This window comes from Oculina patagonica, chromosome 7, assembly GCF_052425735.1.
Source record: "Oculina patagonica isolate OP01 chromosome 7, crgOcupat, whole genome shotgun sequence".
Lineage (NCBI taxonomy): Eukaryota > Metazoa > Cnidaria > Anthozoa > Scleractinia > Oculinidae > Oculina > Oculina patagonica.
In genome coordinates, this window is record NC_135764.1 from 25766495 (window position 1) to 25785471 (window position 18977).

At 39.8% G+C, this 18977-nt stretch overlaps 1 protein-coding gene across 1 annotated transcript in view; it reads right to left on the reverse strand.

The window, feature by feature from the left end:
* LOC144660425 (polycystin-1-related protein-like) overlaps positions 1 to 18977 on the reverse strand; it is a 66989-nt gene that overhangs the window by 35935 nt on the left and 12077 nt on the right. The window contains exons 8-21 of the mRNA XM_078521040.1: positions 17478 to 17641; positions 16419 to 16560; positions 15078 to 15164; positions 12652 to 12774; positions 11410 to 11594; positions 9898 to 10119; positions 6490 to 7606; positions 5093 to 5231; positions 3678 to 3792; positions 3039 to 3140; positions 2649 to 2748; positions 2442 to 2498; positions 1366 to 1553; positions 332 to 416 (exon numbers count right to left, since the gene is read on the reverse strand). Of these exons, the coding sequence (XP_078377166.1) occupies positions 332 to 416; positions 1366 to 1553; positions 2442 to 2498; positions 2649 to 2748; positions 3039 to 3140; positions 3678 to 3792; positions 5093 to 5231; positions 6490 to 7606; positions 9898 to 10119; positions 11410 to 11594; positions 12652 to 12774; positions 15078 to 15164; positions 16419 to 16560; positions 17478 to 17641 (2826 nt within the window). The remainder of the gene's footprint in view (positions 1 to 331; positions 417 to 1365; positions 1554 to 2441; positions 2499 to 2648; positions 2749 to 3038; positions 3141 to 3677; positions 3793 to 5092; positions 5232 to 6489; positions 7607 to 9897; positions 10120 to 11409; positions 11595 to 12651; positions 12775 to 15077; positions 15165 to 16418; positions 16561 to 17477; positions 17642 to 18977) is intronic.

Here is an 18977-nt window from a genome sequence, read left to right on the forward strand (position 1 = left end):
AGGAAGACACTTTTAATGAACTGTTTTAGCTTAATTTAGTTTAACTTTAGGAATTTTACTTTTGTAATTAATTTTAAATATGTATTATTTACCTATTTAATTCATATTCATTCACTCACTTATTTTTATTTATTTATTTTTTATTTAAATATTTCACTGAAAAGCCCCATAGGGCCACGGAATATAATGTATGTATGTAAATGTATAATGTAAAGCAGTGCCATTTAACTAATGAAATTTAGGAATGTAATCATTATTTAAGAGTGATTATTTGAAGTCGAATGTATCTGCTGTTTTGACCGTATATTGCATGAAAGGGACAAGTGCTAACCTTGATGAGTTTCTCAGCAGCTTCAGTTGCCCTGAGGAGAACGTTATCTTCAGCTTTTTGCCTGATAAATGATATCCTTGCATTCCTAGATGAGTAAAATCGATTAATGATCATTTGTCCACATAATCCATGCATACAAGCCACAAGAATGAAGGCAGTGATCATTGCCTCAAATAAAACTAAAGCCCTGGTCAAACGGTAACACAAGTGAACGCAAGTAATCGCAAGTTGAACTTGCGTAAAGACTTATGTTGGGTGGCCAAACGGACACGCGCGTTTAGTCGCAACTGTACGCAAGTTTGCAAAAAGCCATTTTAAATGCTACGAGGTGCAATTCAGGATTTGAAGAAAACTGCAAAAAATGTGTTGACTTGCGTTGGGTGGCCAAACGGTGAAAAACTTACGTTTACTTAAGTGCAAATTTGATCTCGACCAAAGTGAAGCAAGTCAACGCAAGTGTATGCAAGTAAACACAAATGCACGCAAGTCCTGGCCAAACGGAGAGGCAAGTTCTCAAATTGCGTCTACTTGCATTACCGTTTGGTCAGGGCTTAAAGGGGCTTTGTCACGGATTTTACAAGATTTTTGAACAGCCAAAATTTTTATTTGTGTCGAAGGAAACCTAAAAATAATGGACCATTTTAATTAAAAATTGCTATACAAGAGCACTGAAACTGTTAACAAGCATCTTTGGCTGCGGATGGCTCGGATGGAAATGAATTGCAATTTGAGATATTAAGGCTTAACTTTTCAAGTTGTTTCCCCATGCCTTAAAAAAAAATCGATATTTATAGCGGTAGCTTGATTTCTATCCACAAATTAAGGTCATATTTGCCTTCAGAGGTTCAAAGATGATTTTTTTATGATGTTTGCATACCACTAATTTCAGAACAGTTAAGACCAAAAATCTGCAAAATCCCGTAACGTAGCCTCTCTAAGAAAATCTTGATTTCCAGTAGAATCTCCCAACTAGTGCTAAAAGAAATATATAGAGACAAGCAGGAGAATTGGTAAGTTTATACTGGAAAAAATACCTGTGAATGAGTGTTGATGCAGCTTCAATCAGGTTGGATGTTACTCTTGTCATTGCCTGAATAAACTCCTGGCTGAGTAAAAATCTGTCCTCTATCCGCTTGGCACGCATGCTACTCTGTGTGGCCTGCATCACATCACCAAGATGCTGCAGTATGTGAGATGCTGTTTCCACACTCCTCTCAGCAAGCTTCGAATGAAAAATAATGCACCATTAAAGGGGCTAGGTCACGGTATTTTAGGTCATTCTATTTATTTTCGTTAATTAAAGCTGATTTCCAGTCCGTCTTGCGCAGACTCGGGGTTTGTTTACGTTTTTGTTTTGAATTCGTTGAAACATTACACTTCGGTGACAGCATACATGACGTTTTTTAGTCCGCCATTACAGTTCGTTTCGTTCAAGAATTTCCGATGAGCTGAAACGTCGGTTTGAAATAGCGTAAAGGTTCTTCTGCTCGTTATTATTTGTTTTGCAAGGATATCTGGCGTTAATAATGAAGAAAAAGGTAAGTTTGTTGCGGAATTTTTAGTTTTGCTTGTAAACATTCCCTTCGTGTGAGGCTCACATAAACATTGCAGCCGAGATTGCGCAGTACGGACTGGAATTCATCTTTAAGAGCTCTAAACGTCAAATTGGCAGAGCAAAAGTCTTTTATTGACAAAATCACGGCCACATCACAAACAAGGATGATTTTTGTCATTTTTGTGCATCGTAAATGACACTTTCATACAAATTGAGATAAACTTGAAAAAAAGTCGGGCCAACGTTTTCAAGTTTACCCAAACCCTGAAACGCAATCCGTTTAAATATTCTCGAATTTTGCCCATCCATGCCGCTTTTTGGCCTTTCTGTGTTTCTTTTGAGTTCTACAGTTTTAAGTCGTTATTGTGATATTTCAGATAATTCTATGACCAGTTGGTCAGTGCCGAAATTGCCTTAAATTACGGGACATTAATAAGAAAAAAACTTAGTTTTGATTCCTGGGAAACATGAGAGCATCTAAGTTGCAAATTTCAATTAGGGAACCTTGTGACACCTCTCATATGAGTACACTATACAGTAAGTTATGATAAGTACCTCGTCTGGCCTTGCGGTCAGTGTTTGCAGAGCTAAGCATGTTTGAAACACTGAATTCTAAAAATAAAATTGAATCAAAATTAATATGAATTCCACAAAGAGATTTTAAAAACGATTTTTCCTACCCTCCCATAAATGGAAATCTGTCAGACCTCCCATAAGCAGACAGATTGCTAATGACAGATTTGCTAATAATAATCTCGTTACCTTGTCGTTAACAGTGAGATTCCTAATAAGCAGCAGCAGCTTCTCCCTTATCTGCATTCTCAGGTGAAATTTGGAGCTCACATTTTTGACAGAACCAAGCCTGAAATACAGCAGAAAAATTGACGTAAGTCACTTTCCAGATATTAAGATATTTGTTATTTGCTCCTTAGAAATTCTTTAGCAAGTGACATAACATTAGTTTTTGTTGAATATAGCACTGTTAAAGTGTTTTGAAAAGCATTTTTTGAAGGACAACTATTTAAGTGAAGTTCAAAAGAGAAATGAAAACAGTAATTAAATGTTAATTATTATTTTTTGTTTGTTTTGTTCTTGGCTTTTTTGGCTTTTTTTATTAGTGTTAATTAATACATGTACAACAGATTGAGTTACCTGTTGAGAGAATTCGCCAATGCTGTTATAAATTGCCTGACACCTTGTTCATTCCCTGCCTCTTGTAACATAGACAGATACTTTCCAACTGTTTCATTCAACCTAACAATAAAAACAGACCACAATATCATATCATTTTATGCAAACCTCTTTTGACTTATCACTAGTTGAGAGCAAATTACTCTAACCACTGAAATAAATTTCATTTTGCATTTGGGCTCAGTTTGTTAGTTGAATGCTGCTCCCTATCATGAATGCCAGAATGTACTCCTTCTACTAAGGCCCTGTCCACACTGACCAGGGTAAATTTGGAAACGTATCCTTTTTTCTCTGGTTAGGCCAACCGTCCACACTGAACCTGCAGCTTTTCAAAAACGCTCACCAAAGAAGCGTATCGTTTTCAAATTTACCTGGGTTAATGAGGATGGAAAACAATTTACGCTGCGTTTTTAAATTTCTCTGTTTTCAAATTTACCCGAGTCGGTGTGGACAGGGCCTAAATGTGGTGGCCTTTATTACTGTTTTTGACCTCCAAGAGAGGATATAAACGTTGGTGTTGGGGGGAGGGGGGTGGGGGGGGGGCTGGGGGCGTTTCATTCAGTACCTATGCTATTGTAAACTTGTAAATAGTAATCTTACAATATTTCTTCCATAGTGACTCCTTCTGTAGCAGTCTTAGGTGACACCTTTACTTTTAATGGCTGTACTCTTTGCTTAGTTCCTTCTCCACTGCTCACTGTCACATGAATTTGAACTACAACACAAAGAAAGCATCCTTTTATAACTTACAGTGATATTAGCAACCATATCACTAAATGGATGTTGGGTGCCTGAGACGTCCAAGAGCTTCCATGTTTGGTATTCCTGAATAGAGGAGTGGCCCATTCCCTGGCAGATCCCAGCAACCCAGCCATGATCCTCCCATGCCACGGGAAACAGGCCCTATTACACTGACAAGGCAGTCAAGAAAGGAGGTTGGAGGTTGGAGGGGGGGGGGGACTAGGAAGAGGGAGAGGAAAAGACATTGGGGTCTCAACATGCAAGAACCTTCAAAACTGCTGGATGAAACAAAGTGCTTGGTTTAAAGATGCTTGTCTCTCAAGAAGACATGGAATCCTGGAACATGGCCCAGATTCCAAGCTTTGCCTGTCCTGAAGTTCAAATCGTGTATCTTATCATGGATCTAATTGTGGATCTAACGAAGTTCGGATAATGGAACTTTGCTCAGCCTTGGGCAGAAGGTTGGCATTAATTTTCTCCTTTTTCCAAAAAAACAAGAAAATTGTGCCAGATCAATGGACCAAAACATAGCACAGATTGACGTTTTTGCATACTCCTATTCACCATCTCTCTCCCCCCTCCCCTCCCCCCCCCCCCACACACACACCTTAACATTAACCCTATTCAGACCGGGGGGGGGGGGCTTTTGAGGCCCGCACTGACTTTGAACTTTTATAACTTTTTTAAGATTTAACCAAACGCTGGCACCAAACTTTCTCAGTTTTCCTAAAATTTATCTGGCAACAAATTTGTAGGGTTGGATGATGTGTCAGGAACTTGACATCACCATGGCAACAGCATTTTGACAGGCATGTTTTACCAAATTTGTAATTTTGCGTGTTTCTGTTACTAAAAATCAACTTAAATGGAATTATTTTTACATTTTTACGGGTTTAAAGCATATTTTTTTTCATTTTGAGTACTTTGCAGTGATTTTGGGTGGTTTTCTGGCATTTTGCAAAAATTTTGAAATCCAAGATGGCGGATTCAAGATGGTGGCTGTTTTGACATCATGATGTAATTGTCACGTGATGTGACGTCGCCATCCCACGTGACGTATACCACAAGAAAGAGTTTTGGACGTACTATACATCCTATAAGTTTCATGGTGATTGCTTAAATATTCTGGAAGTTACATAGGGGGTCTTCCAAAGCCCCCCCCCCCCCCCGGTCTGAGAAGGTCCAAAAAAGCCCGGTCTGAATAGGGTTAAAATGCAGAGCTTAAGTTTTTAAGACTACACTCAGATCAGTCACTACAGCAATTAATTACAAACCTGTGTGATTAGAGGAAGCTAGTCCAGCTGGTAGTACAAATGGTACCACTGATCTGAACCCAGAGTAGATCAAAAGCTTTTCCTTGTCGTTACTGTCATCAACACTGTAGCTTATGTGGAAGCTTAGAGGACCTCGACCCTACCAAAGAGATTGATAAACTAAATAACTGCTGGGAGCAACACATAACTTGAGTAATCTAACATAAAACAGTATTAACGCCCACATCACAAGTGGAGGTTAGGTGCCCAAGGGACCCGGGGGCTGCAATTGGAATCACACCCCAAGGTGCCAGAACACCCGACTGGCCTGCCCAAACCCGCAACCCAGCCACGAGCCCCCTGCCTCAGGCCCCCACCCGAACCCAAGCACCCGTCACACTCAAGCTCAAATTGCTCAGTGGAAGAAAACCAAACACTCAGCTCCCAGATAAATGGCCCGGACCCAGGGGAGGGAAGGAATTGAATGCTGAGAAAGCTACTCCAAACTAAAGAATGCCATGCCAAATGAACAACAAACACAAGCACATGGGATGGCTACCCATGTACAAAATGGAGACACATCTGGATGGAATTTGGCCCCAGCACTCCAGCAACCATATGAATGCCACTAACACTACAAACAAATGCCAGATGCCTGGAACACGCTACTGACAAGGCTCTTGCTCCTTGTCCTTAACTATGATAAATTGAAGAGCTCCGGGGAAGAACGGCCCCTGGAATTTCTGGCTAATTCGAACATTATCGAAACAGCTCCAAATTGCGCATGCAGGTTTGTTTACGTGTGCTTAACACTGTCCTGTGTTTCATTTCGCTGGTCTTTCTTTCATTTTCGCAAAATAACACATGCAAACTCAACCCACATATGCCACCCGGTCGGAATGGAACCCAGGCCACACTGGTGGAAGGCGAGGCCTCACCACTGCGCCATCCCCACTGCCCAAAAGGAGGAGAAACAATGAACACTTTTTGCCAGTCCCTTGGCACTTCATTCATGTTTCACTGTAATAACATCAGTGACAAACTGACAACAAGCAAAAAGGGAAATGGTCAAAACTATTGTACTCAGACAGGACCCACCACTCTGCAAACAGACAGGTGGTCTCTTCCTGTACCCTACCTTTCCCACTTTCTTGTTTGTATAGCCCCCACTCTATCAGGAGTAGAAACTAAGAAAAGTATTAAAACCTCATTGTGCCCATATCTCCAGCAATACAAGCTTCATGCACACCGAATATGAAACTCTCAACTTGAATTTTGAGGCAAATAAATTTTGTCCATTTGGCTAATCAGACAGGTGGTATCTTGCATAACCCCCTACCCCTACACAAGGTGGATCCTTGTCGAGTACACTTGTTATGACCACTTCCCTAATTATTTTACTCTGCTTAGTCGCTTACCACAGGAGTCCACTTTGAGCACATCAGCTGAAATGTGGTCTCCAAGGCAACTCCCTCAGAAGGCCCTATTGTACACACTCCACACTCCGGAATGACACTTGTGTTGAAGTAGACAGTCGCTTTTCCTTGTCGTCCAGTCTTACCATCAGATACCTTGAACGACACCATGTATGTACGTCCTCCTTTAAGGAACTTGCCAAGTAAGACAAAGTTTTGGCTTTTGAGGCCTGTAGTTGTGTGCTTCTCCGGGAGTCGCATTTCTCTGGGTTTTAGTCTAATGATACTGGCTGAATGTTTTGCAGATGCTGGAACATATGTTGGGTTGTAAAGATCAGGAGGGCCATCATCATCATCATCGTCATCATCTTTGTCCTTGTCTTTGTCATTATCATTGTCATTGTCGTCAGTCACTGGAGCCGCTGTAGTGAAATTTTGTTGTGAAGCAGTTGTGGACACCTTGCTTTCATTTTTAGCCCCAGCTCCAAAGTCAGGGTCAACTCCTGACCCAGTTCCAGTTCCAGTCCCTGTTCCTTGCCCAGCACCTGTCCCCCAACCACCACCACTACCCCTGCCGCTTCCTCTACCGTGACCAAAGCCCCCGCCAGCTCCCGAACCACTGCCACCACCACTTCCTGGAAATACTGGAGGACGCCTTGTGGAGTGCCTGACAGGTGGACGTGAAGTAGGCCCTAAGATTTGATCAGGATCTCTGCAGATTCGTCCTTTAGCAAATTTAACATGATTCTGTTGTGCATTCGTTGGTTTCACAGTTTGACTGTTTACTGGGCCATTAGTTGGGTGATGTAATGTCGTACCAACAACCAAGTTGCTTGCTGCAGTCGTTTGAGATTGTGATGGTGGTAGTGTAGGCGACGGCGCGTGTGTACTTCTTACACCAGAATTAGGCATTCCACTGCTCGGTGCACTGTCTATTTGACCAGCTTGACACTCTTCTACCTCCCACTTCTTGTCCTTAACATCGCCAACGTGAAAGAGTTGCCACTTGTACTTGATATTGGCGTTTTCCAAGGGACATGACAAGCACAAGCCTGTAATAACTAGGGGAACACTTGGATTTATAAGTCCCTTGTCACACTGGGGGCAGTTAGCAGACAACCTGAAAAAAACAACAACAACAACTCCATGAACAGTTTGTACCTAAAGCATTGTGCTTCCTGGCACTATCCAGACAACTTTATTGAATGTGGTGTTATCTTGCCTCCTAACATGTATGTAATTAAATAAATACAACATGTAACTGAGGTGATTCTGTTACAAACAGGTCTTGAAGTAAGAATAAAAATAAGAACTACTATGCAGTGGGTTTGGAATGCTACAAAAATGCTACAAAAGTTCGAGCATAACAATCAAAATTGGTGATAAAATAATTATTTGTAGGAAAATAGGCCCATAAGCAGAGATCAGTTTAGGACCAACCCTCCAAGTTTATTTTTTTCCATTAGTGGCCATTTGGCCACCGACTGTTCAAGTTTGGTCGCCGGTGAAAAATTTTAGTCACAAAATTAAGATCGCGCTTTGCCAGTCTGGCACCGTTAGTTTCAATTTAGTCGCCAGCTCCAATACTTTAGTCATCATGGTGACTTAAATGGTCTTAACTTGGAGGGTTGGGGTCGATCCCTGCTTACTGACTTGGGTTTAAACTTATTGCAAATAGATGAGCTTGGGAACGGGTATCTTTAAGGTTATCCGAGTGCCAGATGCAAAATGCAGCAAAGAGGTCACGCAGTAAATTAATTGATCTGCAAAGATCAGCTAAATGCAATGCACAGTAGCCATTCCCAGTGATTCCCGGGAGGTCTCAAGTTCGAGTCCCAGACCGGACTAACACTCAGGGTCTTAAATTTAACTGAGGAGAATATGCTGCCTTTGCAATAACATCTGCAAATGGTTAGATATTCTAGTCTTCTCAGATAAGGACAATTATAAACCGTAGGCCCCGTCTCCTGTATCTTCAGTGTTTTGGTCAGCAGGGGACATTAAAAAACCCACACACCTATCATAAAGAGTAGGACATGGAGTTCCCGGTGTTGTGGTTTGGTCTTTGCCCGTTGTACTGTGCTTACTGTGAAATGCTCGTAGATATTAGCTGTATAAGCTACTCTACAAATCCGAGGGTAAAGAAAAGTGATGTATGTATATATAATATATGTATGGGCCACCCCACAGGTCACGTATTGCAGCAGGGAAGACCACTGGCCACATTGGCTGGAGTTTAACTTTGCCTAAACAATATTTAGCTACATGTGACACACTGTAACATTTGGTACCATAAACTCATTGGCACTGGTCAATTTGTGACCCTACATACCAACTTGGGTGTAACACAAATTATGACGACAGTGGTGATGGTGACGAGAATGATGGCAGTGGCACAATAACATGGGCAGTGGGACAATGATGATTGTTGTGCCATCAATGTTGTGGCGTGCTGACAACAACAACCTCAGAAACAAGGGCAACACTTCAATACTGTTCAATTTTTGCCTGGAATTTTTTTTTATCATTTCAAAAAAGGGTTTCCTTCAATTTAATTTTAAGCTTGTTTGACTTTCCTAAGATGATGTGACTTTTTATGTACATCGTGTGTCCCAACATTAAGCAAACACTTGTATAAGAAACTAACACTACATACCATATAATGATTCGCCTGGGCGCTTCTTTACTTTTGGCACCTCAAGGGAGGGCACTTATTCGAGACAGGGCGCTTATTCGGGGCAGGGCGCTTATTTAATTTTGTAAGAAAAACAAAATGTTCAAAACAAAACTTAAATAAATATTAAAATAACTAACAATAACAGAAACTGTAACTGTAACAAATTGTTGGAAGTTCAGTTACTTTTAAAACAATTGTTCGTTTTAGCAGTAAATACATACATGTACGATACGGTGAATGTTCATGAGTTTATCAACGTCGATGACTTCAGCACGGGCAGTTCAACCCTCCAAGTTAAGACCATTTTAGTCGCCATAGCGACTAAAATTTTGGAGCTGGTGACTAAATTTAAACCAAGGTCGCCAGCCTGGCGACTAAAATTGAGAGGAATGATTGAAAGCATCAGCTTAATTTGGTGACTAAAATTTTTCACTGGCGACCAAAACTTGAGAAGTTGGTGGTCAAATGGCCACTAAGGGAAAAAGTAAACTTGGAGGGTTGCAGTTATACACAATAGGGATGCTTACATGTATTTGAATAGGGGCACTGTATAAGAATGGGGGTGCTTATTAGAATGGGGGCGCATATTGGAATAGGAGCGCTTATTGATAAAAACACATTCATTGGTGGGCGCTTATTCGGAAGGGGACGCTAATTGGAAGGAGGGCGCTAAATTGAATCTTGAATCATAACAGTAGCAGAAAAGGTTAGCATAAAAGAGACTTGAAACTCACAGATGTGCTTCTCTGGTGTCCACAAACAGAATCTGCAGTGCTGTATGTTTGCGGGAATCCTTTACCGACGAGACTGTAACTGTAAATTGAAATACGCTATCTGCCAACAGCCAGTCCAATTGAAATGTAAGAACACTGAGCTTTCTGTTCATTCCAGGGGTTCTTGACTCATTAAAACATGAGATGTTACTGTTTCCTAACGGATTACAACTCCAATGAAACCTGTGTGTAAACGTACAGTAAATTAATGATAATGGTGACGAAGTGATGATGGAATTATGTTTTGATAATTGAGGCCCTGCCAGGGTAAATTCCGACAAGTGACATGGCCCAAAAAGTAGCGACAGCACATAAAATAAAATCGCGACAAACAACAACCCTTCTGGAAAAACTTATTATAAATTCCGACAAGGACAAGCAGTTTTCCTTCAATTATTTTAAGTTACCGGCAGTGACATGAACAGCGATAAAACAGCCACACGGAACATTATTTTTTAAATTTAGACGAGTGATACGAGAACCCCCCCTGGCGGGGCCTCCCTAAGGCAAATGGTCTTTTCTTGTAAATTAAAAAATATAGACCAGATAGCCATGTACTGTATGATGCATCCTTTGAAAGGTGTTGATCAGTAGTTTTCATAAAACACTTATTATAAACAAATAACAAGATAGTGACAGCTTTGAAAGAAATGAATTAAAACGTTTAAAAGAAAAAAGATTTGAAAAGTTGTTTTATTATCTCCATACATACTGTACATATATCCCTAAACTACCGGTATAAGGAAGTAAGGAAGCGCAATGCAAAACAGGGGAATGACCTTAAAAGAACCTTTAGCCAATCTCTTTATTATACTTTCTTACACAACAACCCTCCAAGTTAAGACCATTTTAGTCGCCATGGCGACTTAAATTTTGGAGCTGGCGACTAAATTTGAACCAAGGTCGCCAGCCTGGCGACTAAAATTGAGAGGAAGGATTGAAAGCATCAGCTTAATTTGGTGACTAAAATTTTTCACTGGCGACCAAAACTTGAGTAGTTGGTGGCCAAATGGCCACTAAGGAAATAAATAAACTTGGAGGGTTGCACAACTGAAACAACTGATGGGCCCAATAACTAAACTCAGCCAATCGGAATGCTTAATTACTGGAATAATATTTTTCAACTATTGGACAAATTTCTACATAACTGTTTCCACTCTTTTTTACTGATAAAGTCATGTAATAAATCCCTTATAAACCAAGCTTGTTCAGGATCATACCAGAAGAATATTGGCTGTTGCATTAATTGGTCTCCTCTCTAAGCTAAAGGACCTCACTGTACTAAATTGTTCCATAGCTTGGCTTGTAACATACCGTATACCATAAAAGCACCCCCCCCCCCCCCCCCTGCCACCTTCCACAACTCTCTATACTAACCCTCGTTTCCCTGGATGGCAACTCATGACAATTTGACGGTATGTATGTATTAAGTAACAGGAAAATACAAATTCACGTTTTTTTGCTTTTTCCTACCTAATGTTATTTCCCTCATCTGGGGAATCAGGGTCATGAGAAGAAGATGCATCCATTGTGATTTTCTTGCTTTTACGGCTAACGACCTTCGTCGTACCTCCCTCAATAACTGCCACCAATGGACTCTTCAAAATCCTAAGAATTTGCTTCCTCTCTGCTGATAAGCCTGTGCCTTTTACCTTAACCTGAAGAGAAGTTGCAAGTCAGTTTCATAAATTTAAAGTGTTATAAAATATGCATTTGAAGTAAGATACATGACAACAAATGTAAAGGGTTTAGGTGCTTAATAGAGACCGCAGAGCAGAGGTCTATGCAGGGCTTCAAAAACTTGAAAATCCAGCTTGCCTTTCAGAGAGGAGCTCTCAAATTTGCTTGCACAAGTCAGTTGCAAGCCTCTCTTAGTTTCCCTTTTTAAGGTGACTTACTATAGTTTTGAGGGGGTAAATGAGCCCAACTTTTAACTCTCTTAAAACCATTCAGAAATGTCTTATCTTTCTCTTATTATTGTTGTCTACTGTGTACAACCATCATTATGTGAAATTTGAACAATAAAAATTCCCTTATAAACAACCAAAAAACAGCCAAAATGAACGATCGGTTGCTTAAGAGGGGACTGGGCACTAGAAGTTTCAATGGCGTTTTTCTCAAAATCGACATGTATGACCCCACCTCAAAATTTCAGAAATTACAAATTGGCTCTGATTTAACATTCATGCAAAATAAAATCTGTAAATGATATTTTGCCTCTGAAAATAGTTTAAATAAAGAACTGTCTTACAGATGAGGCAACACTTATAATATCTATGTCTACATAGAAACTTAAAATTATCACAATGAATGTTATAGAAAAGCATAACAGTCAGCAAGGAGAACTGTTATTCTGGTCAGGGGCACACAACGGTCAAACGTCGATCATGCGCGCAGTTCAAACTTTGACCAAACAGCTCCATACAAACCACTTAAATTTCCGCAATTTCTTGCTTTAAAGAAAAAGTTAACGCCGTCACTGGAAAGTTAAGGTTTATACCCCTCAAGTTTATGCATTGTTAATTTAATGACTGATATCCACTGAGTTTCCCCACTCATAATTTTCTTTCACCATACCATTTTTATAATGTTTTCCTTTTCGCATGAAATTCTTGCAAAGTTTGAGGATGACGAAAACCGGAAGTGGTGTTGGATTTTTGCATTTGACTGCTGCAGGGTTAGGGGACTGAAAGGGCAAATTTACATACAATGTACCTCAAGCTGGAAGTGATGTTTTCCGTAATCCAACACACAAGGCGGGACGATAAGAACTTGTTCTGTGAAGCTGACTCCTGCGGGCTTCACAAGCACACTGGGGGATTTCTCAGTGTGAGTTATCTGAAATGTTGGTTAAATAAATAAAAGATTAATGAGGCCCTGCCAGGGGGGTCCCAGAGTTGCTTGCTGAATTTCAAAATGCTTGGTGTCGCTGTTTCATCCGCCATTCTAGGCATTTTTGTCACTTGTCGGAGCTGTGGTCACATCAAGACTACTATCTAAAGTTTTGGCAGAGATACCTTTAGTAAAATAATAATAAAGAGTAAATTTCAAGCTCAGTGATATATAGTGAAGAAATTATTCAACATGACACGAGCGTGGGACAAAGAAAAAATATGAGTCCCAGACAGGAATCGAACCCATGGCCTCCCAGATACCAGTTGGGTGCTCTAACCAACTGAGCTATGAGAGACTCATTGTGAGCTGGGCCATTTACTAGGTTGATATATATGACACGCGTCCTGCATACTGCTAGGATCAGCAATGTCTAAATCATCAAATATGTACTACTAGTAAATAATAAAGATGGTAAATTTCAAGCTCGGTGATATTATAGTGAAGAAATTATTCAACATGACACGAGCGTGGGACAAAGAAAAAAATTAACAAAGGAAATTTAACAAAGGGATTTTCAAACATTCTTGGACATAACGATAAAACATAAAGCTGCAAAAAAAAAAAAATTCCCTCTGTCAAAACTTTACTACTTCAGTGTTAAAATCTCAGAGTTTGTTATTACACAAACAATGAAAAAAATCCAATGACTGAATTTTCTGAAGTCGAGCCAAATTAAACTTGTTTGGTTGATTTTTGAGTCTAATGCTTGCGTGCGCTTTGCGCATGCGCATTAGACTCTTTGTTATATGAAAAAAGCTGTTAGCAATCCCAAGGGAATGGTTCGGGATCGATAATCGTTCGCTGTAATGTAGAAAACAATGATCAGCTGCAAGAACGGACTCCGTACGGACACGCACGATTAGTTTCAATTAAAAACAGCCAATCAGCGACACGTGTTCCCACGCATAATTAAAAGTTCTTTCTCAAGTCACGATTATTCAACACTTGAACAGGACGAAATAATTTTCCAGTTAAGACATTTGTAAGCTTTTTGTGAAAATAAATCTTCGTTTTCAGTTCAGTTAAGCACTTGTGTTTTCGTCTTGCTTTTTCGTCTTTGAGAAAAAATATTTCGACGGTGACTCGCGTTTATTTACACAATGCGACCAAATATTTATTTTGTTTTAAAAAATAGAAAACTTTACCTCGGTTTTTGTATTTAAGTCATTCGAATTTTGACCAATTTTTTCTTTACAGTGCAAACAAAAACCTTCAAAAATAAAAGATGTACATGGATAAATGTAAATCAAGTTACGCGACTAAATCAAAATGCGTTTGTTTGGCCGCTTTGCAGTATTACACTGTCCCGGCCTTTGCCATACACTGAAATCGAATTTCATGCTTTTACGACTCTCAGAGATCTTAAGTTCTTCTTACAGCTAGAAAAATCATAAAATGGTTACATTGATATGGAAGTGATGATTCGCGAAATTTGTACATCATGATAAACAGTCTTCGCTCCTGTGTATGGTAGCTCGATAATAATTGCCTAGTTTCCAGCGTTCAAAAGGTCATTATAAAATTGACGTGAGCATTTACACCCGTTTTTAGGAAAATCTGTCACTAAGTGCTTACAGTACAATGGAGTAACAGTCACTATTTCAAGTGCTTTTATTCCAAAATCTGTTTCAAGAGTCATCATCAAAATGGTGAAAAATCTGAAAGAAAACGATGTGAAGTTCTTCAACCCTTGTTGTAATGAACATGCTTTTTGTAAATCGTCACGCAATCTTGTCCAAATGTTTAATCGTTTCTGCTTTTACGGACAATACGGAAGAAGTAACATCAACTCCTGTTCATACTTTAACTTTTGTGAAGCATATAACATTTATGACTGTTTCGTTTTCATCCATAATCATCCACGATGCCCCTAGCTTGCTATAAGCATTTTAAATTAAACTCCCGAACACAAACCTCTAACCAATTTTAACCGGCTTACGAAAACCGCGCAATCTGTATCACTATGCCATACGGCATTAGACTCATGTCACCCTTGGTGACCTATTTTTAATTAGTTGGGTTGCCATGATAATGCAACATGGTCTAACGCGACAAGCAAAAATTTCAAATACAGTAGCTGATCTCGTAAACTGCCAAATTTAAGCTCGTGAACTGCAACGGTTTGGGCGTGAGAGCAATATATAAGTTACATACTCCAGAAAACTGAAAATCAGAAAACTGTGTTCAGCCACCTTAAATACAGCCACCTCCTAATTAACCAAGTACTGTTCATTAAAGTATCATACCGTCCACAGGTACTGAAGTTCCCTTGCCTCACTGCAGTTTAAAGTGACATCAGCTTCTAAGCGGATCTCTTTGGATCGGTTTACTAGCTGTTTAATTTTAAGCATTAACAAAAGTCATTATTACATAACGGCTAGCTATTTGACATCAGATTCTGTTTTTCCCATACAAATACTTTAGTTTGTGCCATACAATTGTACATGTATTTGTACCCTTGTTGTATAATATGGCAGGAAATAAACTATCAAAGGGTGATCTCTTCACATTGAGAATAGGCACAAAGTCCAGGAAAACTAAATTTCTAACAGTGTTTGATTTTACTGGGCTTTTTAAGGACATACAGTGTATCTTTTGTACAGACAGCCTTCAATACCCTGAAAGAAAGGAAGGCCCAGGGACATGGCGAAGTATTGGCAGGTGGATGAAATTGAATGTCGTACAATATTAAATGTCGTACAATTGAATGTCGTACAATATTGAATGTCGTACAATTGAATGTCGTACAATATATTACCAAAAAGAATGAATCACGTTCAAATTGAGTGGCTCACAGCTGAATGGCATACTACTGAATGGATCACTCGTCCCAGAAAACTGGATGGGATCCTAGCCCTGATGACAACATGTGTAGAGCAGTTCGCACAATAATAATGACAATAATGGTTAGATTTTCTAGTCTTCTCGGATAAGGACGATAAACTGTAGGCCGCATCTCCTGCATCTTCAGTTTTATATGGTCAGCATGGGACATTAAAGAACTCACAGACTTATTGCAAAGAGTAGGGCACAGAGTTCCCAGTGTCTTAGTGTTGCTCCCAGCCTTGTTTCACGGGTTGGTGCTTCACATCCCAGGGGGGGTACTCGGGATTTAAAGTGACGGGGATGATCGAATGGGGGCAAAAATCAAGACCCAAAAAAATCCCTAGGGCTTAAACAAAACCCAAAACAATCCCTGGACCAAAAATCAACCCCCCAAAAAATCCCATGCCAAATTTCTGACCCATTACATTTTTCAGAAAGGGGGAATAATCTTAAGATATAACATACCGTTAGTTTATTCGCAGAACTACCAATTTTAGATTGTTTTAATACCAAAAAAAATCCATACTTAAATCAAGACACCCAAAAAAATACTTGCCATATTTTCCTATCCAAAAAAATTCCAGAACCGAAAATTTCAAACCCAAAAAAATCCTTCGATCATCCCTGTCACTTGAAATCCTGAGTACCCCCCCCCCCCCCCGGCTTCACATAGGGTTAACTTCATTGCGCCTTTCCCCCTTGGACAGAATTGTCCGACAAAAATTGCTATGACTATGACTACATGACTAATTTAAACTGACCTGATTCTTGTGAACTCCAAGTATGTTGATCTCAGGAGGGTAGCAGTGTGGCACGTTAGTCACATAAACTGTGATGGAAGCCTCTTCCTCATCATCCTCGAGACCATTTCTTGCAATGAGATTGATTTTGTATTTTCCTTTCCTGTACAAAAAGGTGGGTAATAAATAAAATTATAATGAGATGCTCTTAATTGTGACCACTGAAGGCTCAAGGATTTGCAATGCTTTATAGGGCGATTTTTTGGACGGCAAGTTTTCAGACATTTGAGGATCTTTTTTACAGTGAAGGAAAAGGATGGATCGACTTTTTTTCTCATTTTGAATATTTTAAAGGCAAAGATCTACCAATTATTTTAATTTCCTGAAAGGACCAAATGTGTGAGAAAATGGCCGTTATTAATCGTCAACACAGAGACAATGTAGTCGCCGGTTTGGTGACTTAACCAGAACGTTTAGTCGCCAAGGATGAAATGTTAGTCGCATTGGCGATCAGTAAGCCCAGTAAGGGGTACTTGGGATTTTAAGTGATGGGGATGATCAAATGGGGGCAAAAATCAAGACCCAAAAAATTCCCTAGGGCTTTAACCAAAACCCCCAAAAATCAACCCCCAAAAAATCCAATGCCAAATTTCTGACTCATTAAATCTTTCAGAAAGGGGGAATGATCTGAAGATAAAACACAAAGAAAAACATTAGAAACATGTTCAGTCTTTGTACTTTATTCGCAGAACTATGCGGCCAAGAGACTACTGCAAATCTTTAGGTCGTTTTTAATACCAAAAAATACCTATTTAAATCCCTTTTTAATTCATGCCACCCCCCCCCCAAAAAAATACTTCCCAAATTTTCGTACCCAATTTAAAAATCCTGGAATTGAAAATTTCAAATCCAAAAAAATCCTTTGACCATTCTCGTCACTTGAAATCCCGAGTACCCCCCCCCCCCCCCCCGGGCCAGTAAGTCCTAATTTTGAGCCCTGGCTAAAGGAATTGACAAGCCTGATCATTACACGTCTAATAAAAAAATTAAATAACGATAACATTCCTGTAGATCTCTTACTTGGTGAATTTGTAGGTGACACTTCGTGATGTGGTATTCAACGTACTGCTTGCCAATCCGTCACCAAAATCCCAATAAAAGGTAACATTGGTTCCTGTCTTTAAACGTGCACTTAAATGCACTGGCTTCCCCAACATAATTGTTCCTTCATGATGAATTGAGAGCTGGTGGAACAAATTGGTAGTAAGAGTATTGTTTTTAGTACATAATGACATAACCTAATGTAACCAGATGCAAAAATTTATCAGCTTTTTCTAGCAGTTACTCACGCACAGAATACATTAAGTGAAGGCGTGAGCGCAAGAGACGCACTTTGTGTTTTGGCCAAATTGAAAATTGTCACAAACAACATTACTCCAAATTTCGCACGCAAGTTCGTTTACGTGTGCTCAACACTGCCCTGTATTTAATTTTGCTGGTCTTTCCTTCGTTTTCAAAAAATAGCACATGCAAAAAGACAAGGTTTTTGCTTGCGCGGCGTCTTTTGACTTTTCTTTTACAAACGATAAACAAAGGAAACCTTTTGTTTCTCAAGACGATGAAGTCAGCTAAATTTTTAGGGTTACAGTCCTATCCCTAACGCAAAAGGTAACCCCAAGGCCGTAGGGTCGGGGTTAGCGTTTCAGATTAGGGTTACAGACTTAGCCCTAACGCAAAAGCCTAGCCCTAACGCAAAAAAAAAAAAAAAAAAAAAAAAAAAAGTTTAACACTAACCCCAAGGGATTAGGGAGTTAAGCCTTTGTTCTTTGCATACGTAATTTCTAAAAAACGAAGCTAGGTTCAGCGAATTTGAATACAGATCAATGTTAAGCACACGTAAACGAACTTGCGTGCGAAATTTGGAGTTGTTTGTGACAATTTTCAATTTGGCCAAAACACAAAGTGCGTCTCTTGCGCTCACGCCTTCAAATATTAGTCTTAAAAGTCTTGAAAGCTGAACTTTAACGAACAAAAGATAACCAGACAAGAAACCCACTAAATGCAGTGAACTTGTGGGGGGTGGGGGGCTCTGTCTGCAGGTCCGCTTGTTTACAAAGAATTTTCACGGATAAGTATTATCCATCCAGGTATTTTCCTCAGGCGGACACTATGGGCTGCTAGTGCCCTCCGCGGATGAGCACTATCGCGTCACCTGATCAAATGAAACCAATCAGTATCGGAGAAAATTTAGTGGTAAACTATAAGCCAAAATAGGCTATAAGTACATCCTGCGAGCCTATCCATTTCTTATCACTAATAATGCACACCTTACAGTACCGCTCAAAAGTTTGTTACCACCATTTTTCTTTGAAATGCATCTCCTTTCACTCCAGCCTCCCACGCAGTCGTTCTAAGGGACGATGGTGTTACACTCCTCCCCACGAACGCCTGCTTAACTAAGGCCAACATTCCTTTCCGCTGCTTAGCCAATCAGATTTTACCTACTAAAATCCCGAAGGTTGACCTTGACCGCAGGACGCTCTCTGTGGGACGAGAACAAAACAATAATTGAAGGCCTAA